At 38.6% G+C, this 12241-nt stretch overlaps 2 protein-coding genes across 4 annotated transcripts in view; one reads left to right on the top strand and one right to left on the bottom strand.

Moving 5' to 3' along the window:
- Positions 1–488: 488 nt before the first annotated feature.
- On the top strand, positions 489–4069 carry LOC127412942 (platelet-derived growth factor receptor-like protein). The gene is made up of 6 exons (XM_051649675.1): positions 489–634; positions 1391–1670; positions 1821–1972; positions 2123–2422; positions 2597–2733; positions 3227–4069. The coding sequence occupies exons 1-6, from the start codon at positions 580–582 to the stop codon at positions 3416–3418; spliced, it is 1116 nt and encodes a 371-aa protein (XP_051505635.1). The 5' UTR covers positions 489–579; the 3' UTR covers positions 3419–4069.
- A 172-nt stretch (positions 4070–4241) lies between these two features.
- LOC127413289 (microtubule-associated tumor suppressor 1 homolog) overlaps positions 4242–12241 on the bottom strand; it is a 45444-nt gene continuing 37444 nt past the window's right edge. For 2 of the 3 annotated variants that reach the window (XM_051650293.1, XM_051650294.1), the window contains exons 9-15: positions 9760–9974; positions 8994–9099; positions 8805–8878; positions 8561–8656; positions 7886–8002; positions 7600–7697; positions 4242–5886 (exon numbers count right to left, since the gene is read on the bottom strand). In XM_051650293.1, the coding sequence (XP_051506253.1) occupies positions 5673–5886; positions 7600–7697; positions 7886–8002; positions 8561–8656; positions 8805–8878; positions 8994–9099; positions 9760–9974 (920 nt within the window). In that variant the 3' untranslated portion in view covers positions 4242–5672. The remainder of the gene's footprint in view (positions 5887–7599; positions 7698–7885; positions 8003–8560; positions 8657–8804; positions 8879–8993; positions 9100–9759; positions 9975–12241) is intronic. The other variant, XM_051650295.1, reaches the window with a different exon arrangement.

Genomic DNA, 12241 nt, shown 5'->3' with positions numbered 1-12241 from the left:
GCACACATATTGTTTACGTCTTGTGGCTATACTTTTGAAATAGTGAGTATTTTATAGTTTACAGACACTTTAATTGTAAACACCTCACTGTAACCAGATTTTTTATTTTTAAAGAAAAGGAGCAAGTCAAAATTCATTTTTGCGGTAATCAGTTTTATGACACAAATGCTGTTGATTGAGCTCAACTTGTGTTGAACCCGGAATATTCCTGTTTGACTTCTTAAGTAGAACACAAAATATAGTCACCCTTCATTTCATTCTGTTAAAAGGCTACAAAATAAATGATCACCTTGTGACAAAAATGTTGTTATCCTCACAATAGATTTTAAGTAACATTAACTGGAGATGTAAAGTTATGTTCATAAATGGGTCAAAAGTTTGCTTCAGCCCAGCAGAGGGCTTCAGAGGATAAGAAGATGGGGCTCACAGACTGAATCTAGAGGAGGAGTTTGGGAAAATTCCTCTTTTTTCCACAAAGGATGGAGCTCTCTGTGTGTAAGCGGGTCAGGCAGTGGTCGTAGAGTTCCTAAGAAGCAGCACAGCCCGTGAGTGCTGCTGGAACACTCCACTTCAGTCACCATGAAGCTCTGGCTGCTTTGCACACTGGCACTGCTCTGGCTGGAGCTCCAAAATGGTGAGCAGATTTTAGTTTGTTTTGTTTCTTCTGCCTTTAGAAAGTCAATGTTGTCAGTTTCTGGTTTGCAATGAGCTGAGAGAATTTGTCGATGTGGGACTTGTATGGTGTGTGCCAATGCTGACATAAGTGGTAATGGAAACAACATGAGCATAAAGGGGAGGAGAAGATAAGTCAGAGCAGAGCAGGAAAGGTTTTTTGAACTTAAACATCAAGGTTAAATTACTACAACAAAAACCAAAGACAATGTGCATTGTTATATGGGATACCCTCTATGTTTCAATGCTAGCAAATTTGTGCAAAAAAAAAAACAAAAAAAAAAACAGCTCACAACTTATTGATAGAGGCAATTTTTTTCTTATTTTTGACAAAATATCTGTATATTACATTCCTGTAGACTTCATTACTCTCACATATGGCATAAATTAGTTTAAATGAATTTAGAGTCATTGAACATCAGAGGGACTGGTCAGATTTGGGCATTTTTGCATAGAGAACAAAAAATGCATATTTCCTGCTTTGCTGTTTGTACAGCTGTGAGCTGAAGTATATTGAGCAGTTTTCCAGATGGGAGAACCACCCTCTCTCTCCCTTTCCACCAGTTTTGACCAGCATTAATTTCAGTGTCATCCAGGCTGGTTTATACTGGTTAGTGCTGGTCTGGTGTTGGTCTAGCAGGTGGACCATGCTGGTGACCAGCTATTGTTGAATTTTCTGAGAGATATATTTCATTTAATAGTCTACTGGTTTACCCAGGTGTGTGCCAGCAGGTGAAGCATAAGAAAGAGGCTGGTGAGAATCGCATAAGACCAGGAAGAAAGAGGGTGAAAACTCGCTACCCCAAAGTGAAAGAAAAGGAGGCAGGAAGCAAGGGCCAATCTATTCTTACCCAGGTTCTGGATAAAGGCCGTTTTCTTAGACTTGGAGAGTCCCTTTCATTAAATCCTGAAAAAACATTGGAACTGAGATGCAAAGGAACACAGATTGGCTGGGCATTTCCCTCTTATTTGGACACCTTCAATGATAACCGCCTCAGGTATACTATCCTTTTCACTTTATCCACTCATTTAGGGTGTTTGAATGAGACCAATTCGGCTAAATCAGGGAAATGAACAGCTCTTAATTTTCAGTATCATCAAGGTCCAGGTCTAAGACTTGACTGATGCTCTTGTTTCATTGGTTCCAGTATCAAACAACATGATAGGTACAGTCAGCTGATTCTGACATCGCCCTCTGCTGCTGATACGGGAGAGTATAGCTGCTGGGTGATGCTCTGTGATGGCTCTGAATGTGAAAAGGATGCAGATACAACCTCCAAAACCTACATATACTTTACAGGTACTGGATCTAACACTGCACTTCCAAAAGTCTATGTCATGGTAATGTAACATAACATTACAGAATATATAGATATTTACACAGATATACCATATACTTGCTCTCTAAAGGCCTAACTCTCTCTGTCTCTTTCCTTGTGTGTATGTCTAGACAAAGATGAGCTGTTTGTCCCCTCCGCCATCCATTTTGAGATTATCTATCTGCGGCCTGACAAGCCGGCTACCATACCATGTCGTGTGACCAACCCCAAAATCAAAGTATCGATGCACAAGGAGGTTCCTCCAGAGGAAATCCCTGTGGATGGGACACAAATCTTATACAATCCCACTAAGGGCTTCATTATCCAAAACCCCAGTCCAGAGCACAAGGGAGCTTACTACTGCAAGGCCAACAGCACCACTAAAATGACCCCACAAATATCCACTAAGTACCAGCTGCTCTATGTGGAGGGTAAGAGAAGAGAGACCCATATGAGAAAACACAATGGTGCTGCTGATTACCTGTTAGCACAAAGTTCACTACTAAAAACTCCATAATTCACGTATTAGTGCAGTTGTTGTTGGTGGATGTTTTGTAGCATTTTGTGCGTCTAAAAGTACTTTTTTGTCCTTTTTCCCTTCATAGTGCCTAGTGGTCCCCCTTTTGCAACTATTGAGGCTTCTTCAAATACAGTAAGCGGGGGAGACATCTTTAATCTTACGTGCACAGTCCTAGGTGAACCTGAGATGAATGTGAGCTTCAGCTGGAGGTATCCTGGCCAGGCAAGTGGAACATCATACTTTTCTTCTGGTTTGCTCAGATGTGCTACTGGTTTGGGATTGATTCGATTATAGTTGATGATGTGCTTATAACAACACAATGTTTTTGATGGGTGGCTGTTGGAAACTCTCTGAGAAGACCAGGAGACTCGGGTAAAGCTTCAGCAGGATTCTTTATTGTAGAAGATCAGGAGAATCAGTCTACATGTCAGAACGTGCTGTCTAGCGCTGCAGTCATCAAGTCTAACTTAGGGAGGCATACATTGTATTTTATAGGCATTCAGTGGGCAGTTCTTATCCATATTGGCCTTACACCCAGGGGTGAAACAGAGGTGAGAAAATTTACCCCCAACTGTAAGCTCAAATAGACCTAATCTAGTTGCTGTAAACACAAGTGTCTTTGAATTCTTAGTAAATTCCAGCCTGTGACTGAAAAAAGTTGTTTGTGTAACCTCTACTTAACACTGCTGTAACATACTAAACATGTCTGTTTCAGGATCAGAGGCCAGTGATCATTCACGACTCCTGGAGGTTGATAAACCGAGGTGTGGGACACACCACACGCATCTCCCAAAGTGTCATGATTGTGGATGATGCTGAAACAATTGACTTTGGAAAGTACATCTGCAGCGCCAAAAATAAGCACGGAGAGACATCAGTGGCCACATTAGTGAAGTCAGATCAATAATTTATCCTCAGAAGACAAGGAAGGAAAACATAAGATTATATAATGTGCTGAGCTGGACATTCACATTTCAGGCTTCATGCTGTTTGATTCACATTTTAACCATTCAAAATCCATTTCACATATGGCTTGGAAACAAATAGCTTTTTTTTTTTTTTTTTTTTTTTTTAAGACCGAGCTTTAAAATTAATGTATCTTAATGAAGATACTGAGAGCTCCTTGTTAGGTTGTTACTCAGTACTATACTTTATATTTTTTGCCCTATTAAATGTATTTTAAGTGTACAAAGGGTTTTGTAAGAATTAGTCATCTGTGGTATTGTGACTACATCTGCATATTTCAATCACATTAATCCAACAAAATGGAAGGTGTTAAGGTCTAAGAGCATATTTCTGTACTACCTTTCATTACCATGAAATATGGCTGAGGAGCATGAAGGCTTTGTGCTTTGCTTTAATGGACTCCTTATGTGGAATGTGCAGTGGGAGCCCAGTGCTTATTTTGGTTCAGTGCGACCTATTCAAAGCATGTTTCTCCTCTCACACCAATCTCTACTTTTCAGTTATTGAATTTCTAGCTATTCAAGAATAAGTTTCAGTAGAATTTGCCCTTATAAGGGGCAGACCTAGCAACCAACAATAAAAATATATATATATTTTACATTATAAACACAAAACGGGGTGATGAATACAAAAAAAATGCAAGGTGAATTTTAAAGATGAAGTAATTTTTGCCAAAGGGAATTGCAAAAATAAGGATAGTTTCCAAACAGTTTTCCAGAACACCCTTGCGTTTGCTATTGGTAAAACAAATTCCACACTTCAGATTTGAATTTCAACATATGACTTTATTAATTGCATATTTTCAAGAGTTTCAGTTTCACACCAACATCCACACAAACAGCAAAGTAATACATTTATATATATATAAAAAAACAACAACTCTTACACAGATATACATTTTTTTCTTTGTAAAAAGTTTGAATTTAAAGCTGCCATGGAGGGTTTCAGACAGTGGGGGTGCTCTTGAGGCCACTGGAACATGCTCAGTCAGACATTTACATGGGTCTCATGATCAGACATAAACATAGAAATAAAAATAATAAAAATAAAAACTTAAATCTGCCCTCCAGGGCTCAATCACACCAAAATCCCATATTCAAAAAGATAGTTATGAAAAATTGCAGATTCCCTATAATACACGCTTTCAGTCATAGGGCTGCCTTAGGCATGGTCATTTTAACAGCATACCATGATTACTTAATTTCTGACTGCCAAGAAATTAAAGAAATAGATAATTCAGCCCATTTTAATAGTTGATACAGGCATTATTATGAACATTCAAGCTTTCTGATAAACTCAAGAGAATTCATTCTGCATCAATCATTTTATAAAAGCTCACCAATGAAGAATATAATTAGAGAGCATTTCAACAGTGATGAAACATGCATCAGATGCCTTCAAGGAGATCTTGAACTGCATGACGTAACAGGCTACAAGTTTTCATGGACAAAATAAAAGTTGAACAAATTCCCCATATACAATTCAAAGAAAGAAATTATACAGAAAACCAGACACAAAAGTGTTGCATACGGTTTTGAGAACACCTGGTTCAGATAAGTCAGATAACTGACTGCATCAGTTTATGGAGTTGATAGATCTATGAAGTGCTTCCTTAAAAAGCTCATATTGTTCTCCTGAAAACTAAGGTCCAAAGTCAAACATCTGCTAAAATTTCCATTCATCCCAGAGCCAAGATAAATCCTGAACTATGCAGGTACACTTAAAGGTGTCTGGTTGTAAAGCTTTATAACTTGACAAAGGCCTTCAATACATGGATTTTGATGTCAGTTCTCTACAGAAACACCCATTCAAGACAACAGACAGCCGGTTAAAGTCTTAAAAAAAAAAAAAAAAATTATATTATATATATCTAAAAATGGAGGAAAACAAAATTTTTTGAAAAACTTAAGCCCTGAGATATTCCTTTTTTGCTCCACAGTCAGACATCAAAGGCAACAGTACAAAGGTGGCCTCGTTAGTAAGTGCTTCTGTGCAATTTTGTGTTCAGTTTTTTTATCTTTTATTTTTAAGTCATTCATCCTTTCATGAGCTAATTGAGAGTCAATTCCATTTTAGAGAGGCTTTCAGCCATTGAAATGGTCCAGACCAACAGTTAATATCAGCTTCAGCATGCAGGAAGTGCTCGGTCCGCTGAAAAGTCCTTGAAGATTCTTCCTGGAAGCTGAAGGCCGTTGTTATCTCGGTGAGACGGGAGGGCTGGAAAACATCCCAGAGTTGCGTGGTGACTGTAGAGTCAGGGAGGGTGAAGGGGAGACCTTACGTGGGCTGCTCAGATCACCGTTGTGAAGCTTCCAGAGCAGCTCTTCATTTTCCATAGACAGTCGTTTGTTCACTTTGGACTCTTTCTGGAGAGTTTCCTGCAAAACTGCCTGCTCTGTGGACAGTTGTCTGAAACAAACGAGGCAGTAAACTCAGGTAAATTTGATAAAATTAGACAATATCACTATCACTATTAACATTGATTCCCAACCAGGGGAATTTGCACTTAACAGGTTCCAGGTGGTACTTGAAAAGATTTAGATTTTGCTTTGTTAACTAGGGATGTCCCGATACGTTACTGGTATCGAAATCGAGGTCCGATGCCGCACTCATGTCCTTGTACTCGTGCTCATAAACATGCTCCGATACCAAAAACCAGTACCATCTAAAATGCGAATATCATTGTGAAAACATTCAGTGCACAAATAAAATCACGATATGTCCTAGTGAGATTATTTAGCCGCTAAAGCTGCGATTTAATGAGATAAATTGTTTGATTGTGCTGCACGCTTCAAATGTGAGCACTTGTGATTGTGTGGAGACAGTGTTGTGCCGATGCCGCCTGCACGTACCTTTTAAAACTCCTTGGCTCATACACGGAAAACACTTATGAGCATTACGTGCTCTGTTTGTAGCAGATGACAGTGAACGGAGCGCAAATTCACTTTGTAGCACAAGGCACATACAGTCTACATATTACAAAACTGTTGATATGGAATTCAGAGAGAGAGAGAAAAAAATAAAAAATAAAAATCAGGTATCGGACTCTGTATTGGCGAGTACCAAAAAGGAAGTATCGGTATTCATACTAAAAAAAATAAATTAAAAAAAATGGTATCGGGATATCCCTAGTTAAATCAATTAAACAAATTATGTCTTAAATGTTAGGGCTGTCAATAGGTTAAAATAACAAATCACGATTAATCTCATGATTTTTGTCAGTTTCTTTTCAGGAAAGAAAACAAATTAGTATGTGTAGGTTGTCAATTTGTGAGAAAGAGACTGTATGATATCTGGATGATATTTTGTACTTGTTGACTTCAGTGATGACTAGATAGGTAAAGTTTGTCAAGAGAAACCTTGATGTTGTCTTAAAGTCTTGGTCTGTGCCAAGTTTGGTGTATGTAGCTTGAAAGCTCTAAGATGACTTACAACCAGAATTTTTGGACAGTAGAATAACAATGTAACAGTATTTAACTTTTGTTAAATGTCCTAGGTGGATTTCATTTATGAATAAATTCGCAATTAGACCGTTTTTCTATAATTGCCACCAGAGTTGCCAAAATATGTAATTAGATAAACAAGTTCAGGTGTCCAAAAGGAGATGAAGCAACTTGTAGTGTCTGTTGATAATGTGAATCATTGAAAAAATGGCCACTAAATTATATCAAGCATGAGTTTAAAAGAACACATTATTGGTTTGGTCGAGGATGGGGTTCTTTGGGCCTCACTGAGGCAGCTGTGAAGGTACACAAGACAAAAGGTTGGGAAGATGCACTAAAAGATGAAAGAATATAAGGTTACACAGAAAGGAGGGCAAACCAAGCTTAGCTGCACTGAATAAACACCACTTTTCTACCCCTACAAGACCACAAACAATAATCAAAAGTAATTAAACTGTCAAAACATAGCCAGCAGCATCAAAATTGAAGTTCACCAATTCTCTGCTACCCATGAACACATACACTAACTTCAAAAGACTTGCTTTTCTACAGGTTTGAAGTCCACAGGGGAAAACATCCAAGAGTAATAAGTGAGACTGATGGATTAAGAACAATAATTTCTGAAAGCCTCAGGTATGTTGTGTCTTGACTTTATGCAAGACGGCATGCAGCACGCTACCTCGACAAAGCAGCATGTTTGTCCATTCTGGCTTTGAGGTCCTCATTTTCTTGTTGCAGCTTTTTAAGACACTCATCCAACTTTACATTCCTCTCCATCTAGGATTAAATCAAACTCTCAGTAAGCATTTTTCCTTTATAGATTTATGTTTGCCACTTCAGAAATTATCAGAAGGTACACAAAGTAGAACATTAAAACCGACTGAGTGAAACCAGACTGAAACTTTAATGCCATGTTGATTTAAATTATATTAACAGCTTCATGCAACACAGATGATTGAGCTCACCAGTTTATCAATCTGCAAGAGTTTCATGTCCTGTTCATGGATCCGTTTGTTTTTGATGTCCAGCACTACTTTAAGGCTTTCAAGTTCTTGCTCCAAATAAAGGGTGTGGGAGTCCTTCTTCAATATCAAAAATGAGAGAGAGAGAGAGAGAGAGAGAGAGAGAGAGAGAGAGAGAGAGAGAGAGAGAGAGAGAGAGAGATCAGGAACATATGCTGTCTTTCATTCACTGGAATCAATGTTAAGGATTTATCATTGATTTATTATTTAACCATGTTCAAATTTGAGAGTTTTAAATGAGCCGTGTATTTGAAAAGTTTAGTGTGGTTTAGGTGCTAGCTGTGTTAGGAAAGCTCACTGCATCATTTATGAACTGCAAGCGAGTGAGGGATAAGTTTCCCATGCTGCCCATTGTCACACTATTTATAGAAGCGTAATGCAGGTTAGTTATCTAAATACCCTTACATGCATTTTCAGAATGTTGAGAGTTCCGGAATCTCCTTAAGACTGATCATAGAGGCCCGTCTAATATTAACCTGCTATTCATGGAAAATACAGTCTACTTAGAGCCAAGTTGAAGTGTGTGGCTTAGTACTGCAAACAGTGCTATCAATGCCACTTTTTTTAGTCTGTTTGACTGACAGTGGAGCTATGGTTATGAGTGTTAATGTACTGTACCTGGCTTTGCTCTGCCAGACCATTCCTTCTCTTCTCCTCAACCTTCAGTTTCTCTTTAAGGGTGTTATTCTCTGTAATGAGCTCCTGAATTTGACTCTGAGTGAGAAATACATTGATATAAAAAATGTTGTTGATTTTACCATATAGTTTAAGATTATTTAAAGGCCTTTGCCATTTTTAATTAGAAAAACATTTAGAAAGGTTAACAGGAATGGTTGTTTTTTGGATTTTGGTACCGACTTACAGATAATGTTTCTTCTGATTCCTTCAGTGTTGTGTTGATAATATGCATTTCCTTTTCATGGGACTGTTTGAGTTCTTAAAGTCAATAGAATAATAATAATCAATCTTTCAACAATGAAGTAAATGTTTCAACATTTATACAAAAACTAGTTTAGAGGGAGAAGAAAAGGCAACGCCCAAGATTATTTACCTTTGAAAGACTCTTCAAACTGTTGTTTAAGGCGGTCCACCTCCAGCATATGGCTGACTTCCAGTTCCTTCTTCAAAGCCTCATGTTTTGATTGCAACTCTTCCAGCTAAAAAATTACAAATAAAATCATTATGCAAAAGCCTATCTGATTAATTTCTTTTAGTGTATAAATTATTAGAAATCTGATGTTATACATCTAGAAGGTCCATACTGAGCCCATACATTGGAGACCTTTAAAATTACTGCATATATTTATGAAAGGTCTCGTAAAACTATTAGTTTACCTTCCTCACCCACATTTTGTTCTAAACCCATATTACATTCTTTCCTCTGTGGAACACAAAAGGAGATATTTTAAAAGATGACCCATTTGCTGATTTTGCTGAGCTACCCAAAAGTGTCAAAAATAAATTGTTAGGTTTTGGTAAGAAACAACCAAAAAGTTATTTTACAGTGAATATTTTGACTACATAAATGTGGACCACATTTATGATTCTTTTGGGTCCTTTCTGAGCTTTAAAGAAAGTCACGAACAACTGCCATTGTATTGAAATGAGCAAATTGGACATCCTTTTGTGTTCCACTGAAGAAAGTCAGTCATATGACATTAGGGTGAGTAAATAATAACATAATTTGTATTTTTGGGTGAACTATCCCTTTATTACAACATAAGACATCTGCAATAAAATGCATCCAACTATACTTGTGTAGGACACTTGAGAACAAGAGAGAGAGAGAGAAAATAGACACTCATTGTCCTCCACACCTGCTGCTCCATCTGAGCTTTGCATCTGTCAGTCTCTTCCTGATAGGTCTGGTGGACCTTCTGCCACTCAGTGGAGTAGAAGTTCTTCAGCCTCTCCTCCAGGTCAGCCAGGTCCAAGTGGTGCTGCTCCTGGACTTTCTGCAGAACTCCATCAAAGGCCACACGCAGGTCCTCCTTCTCGTGCTCCAGACGCTCACATGAGTGAGCTGAGCTCACTAGGGAAAAGATCAGTTAATTTAGAAATTAGAAAATCAATACATACGGTCAACAAATATCAACCCAATTAAAACCCACCAAGACCAGAGGTTCTTAGCTGGTGAGTCCCAGATCTGTTCTGAAGTTGAATGCAAATAATTAAATGCAACTAACCTATAATTATGCAAAGATAGGATATCAAAATACATAGGCATATACCAACATATAAAATGGAGGAGAAACACTTTCCATAGTTGTTGACATATATCAAATGCTGTGCGTCCTGTCAAACTCCAGTATTTGTGTAAATTAATCTGTTACTTGGTAAAATGGTTAATAATTAGTTAGAGTGTTTGTTCCATGTGTATGTTAAATAATAGTTAGGATGTTGTTTATGCATTTACTATATTGCACATTTTCCAATTCAGCTCATGCCATGTTAATAATTTTGAATATTGTTGGGGCTGTGAGGTTAAATGCAATTTTAAATTGATTTCAATCCTTAAATTAAGATTTGTTTAAATTTTTTTTTTAAATTTTGTACGATACATTTTTTTAATATAGTGGGTTCTGGAGCAAAGCCAGTTGAGAACCACTAGATGTTTGCCTTTTTTGCTGCGGCATGATGACAGCTATCATCTGTCTTGACAAATAGAAGGTCATCTGATACCTAACGTTATGGTTTGTGATATGAAAATATAGATATGCTAAATCTAGACAGCAGTGGAATAACCAGAGCAAATGTGAAAGGCCAAGACATCCATGTCTATAACTCCATTTGCTGCACTGACATCAGGCCCTGCCTACACTGGATGCTATGATTCATTACAAAGGTATTCTGCACCGATTCCCAGTTGTCTCTACAGTTATGGTATCTCCAGCAGTTCTGTAAATACAGTGTCAACTGTTACATGAAACTACAAGTCAAATTACAACTTAGGGAAAGTTCTTTGACACAAGACACATTTTAATCCACAGTGGTGCAATGAACAAAAGTTTCCCAATCTGCAAGTATGAGCTCTCAATCACAATTGTGTCACAGATATTTCCCCTATGAGGATTTGCTGTCTTTGCCCACCTCTTATGGTTGGAAACAGATGGCACTTCACAACATTGCACAGTGCTGCTATAGTTTATGCACAAAGTGTCAAGTTGAATGTAGCAGCTGCTCCTGTCTTTGTAGTGTATGACTGTGCCGTCAAGTCATCCAGCTCATAAAATAATGGGCTAGTCTGGTGGAACCATGCATGGGTAAGATTTCTGGTTTGCATGGATGTCCTATGGTCATTATTAGTTGAGCTACAGGTCCAAAAGGATCCATATAGACCACTAATGTAAAATAAAACAAAGTACAAAACCAGCCATCTCTGCTCGAGATGATATTATACATATAGGCAGTTGACGCAAAACATTGTCCACTGACTTCCAAATCAACATAAACATTTTAGGTTAAAATTGAAATGAATGTATAAGGGTAAGTATACACTGATGAGCCAAAACATTATGACTACTCACATGTGAAGCGAATAACGTTGATCATCTCCTAACAAGGCCATATATCAAGGTCTGGGAAGATTAGATGGTAAGCGAACAATCAGTTCTCGTAGTCAACGTATTGAATGCAGTAGAAATGGGCAGGAGTAAAGAACTGAGCGACTTTGACAAGGGCCAAATTGTTAAGACCAGATGACTGGGTCAGAGCATCTCTGAATCTGATCTTGTGGGGTGCTCCCGGTCAGCTGTGGCGAGTACCTACTGACAGTGGTCCGAGGAGGGACAAACCACAAACCGGCGACATGAAGTTTGGCACCCAAGGCTCACTGATGCGCAAGGGCAACGAAGGCTATCCCATCTGATCCGAACTGTCAGAAGGTCTACTGTGGCACAAGTCACAGAAAATTTTAATGATGGTTACAAGAGGAAAGTGTCACAACACACAGTGCATTGCACCCTGCTGCGTATAGGGCTGTGTAGCCGCAGACCGGTCAGAGTGCCCATGATGACCCGTCCACCGTTGAAAGTGCCTACAATGGGTACATGAGCATCGGAACAGGACCTTGGAGCAGTGGAAGAAGGCTGTCTGGTCCGATGAGTCCCATTTTCTATCACGTGGATGGCCGTGTACGTGTGCGGTTTACCTGGGGAAGTGATGGCACCAGGATACACTGTGGAAAGACGACAAGTTGGCGGAGGGAGGGTGATGCTAAGGCCAAATGTTCTACTGGGAAACCCTGGGTCCGGCCATTCATGTGGATGTCAATTTGACATGTGCCACCTACCTAAACAT

This window comes from Myxocyprinus asiaticus, chromosome 22 (genome assembly GCF_019703515.2).
Source record: "Myxocyprinus asiaticus isolate MX2 ecotype Aquarium Trade chromosome 22, UBuf_Myxa_2, whole genome shotgun sequence".
Classification (NCBI taxonomy): domain Eukaryota; kingdom Metazoa; phylum Chordata; class Actinopteri; order Cypriniformes; family Catostomidae; genus Myxocyprinus; species Myxocyprinus asiaticus.
The sequence above is the reverse complement of the archived record's forward strand: the minus strand, read 5'-3'. Positions and strand labels throughout refer to the sequence as shown.

Excerpts from the sequence above, each read along its gene's own strand:
- LOC127412942 (XM_051649675.1), top strand. The coding sequence starts at position 580 with ATGAAGCTCTGGCTGCTTTGCACACTGGCACTGCTCTGGCTGGAGCTC. Across the intron at positions 635-1,390 it reads CTGGCTGGAGCTCCAAAATG|GTGTGTGCCAGCAGGTGAAG; the intron begins GTGAGCAGATTT and ends TGGTTTACCCAG. Across the intron at positions 1,671-1,820 it reads TTCAATGATAACCGCCTCAG|TATCAAACAACATGATAGGT; the intron begins GTATACTATCCT and ends CATTGGTTCCAG.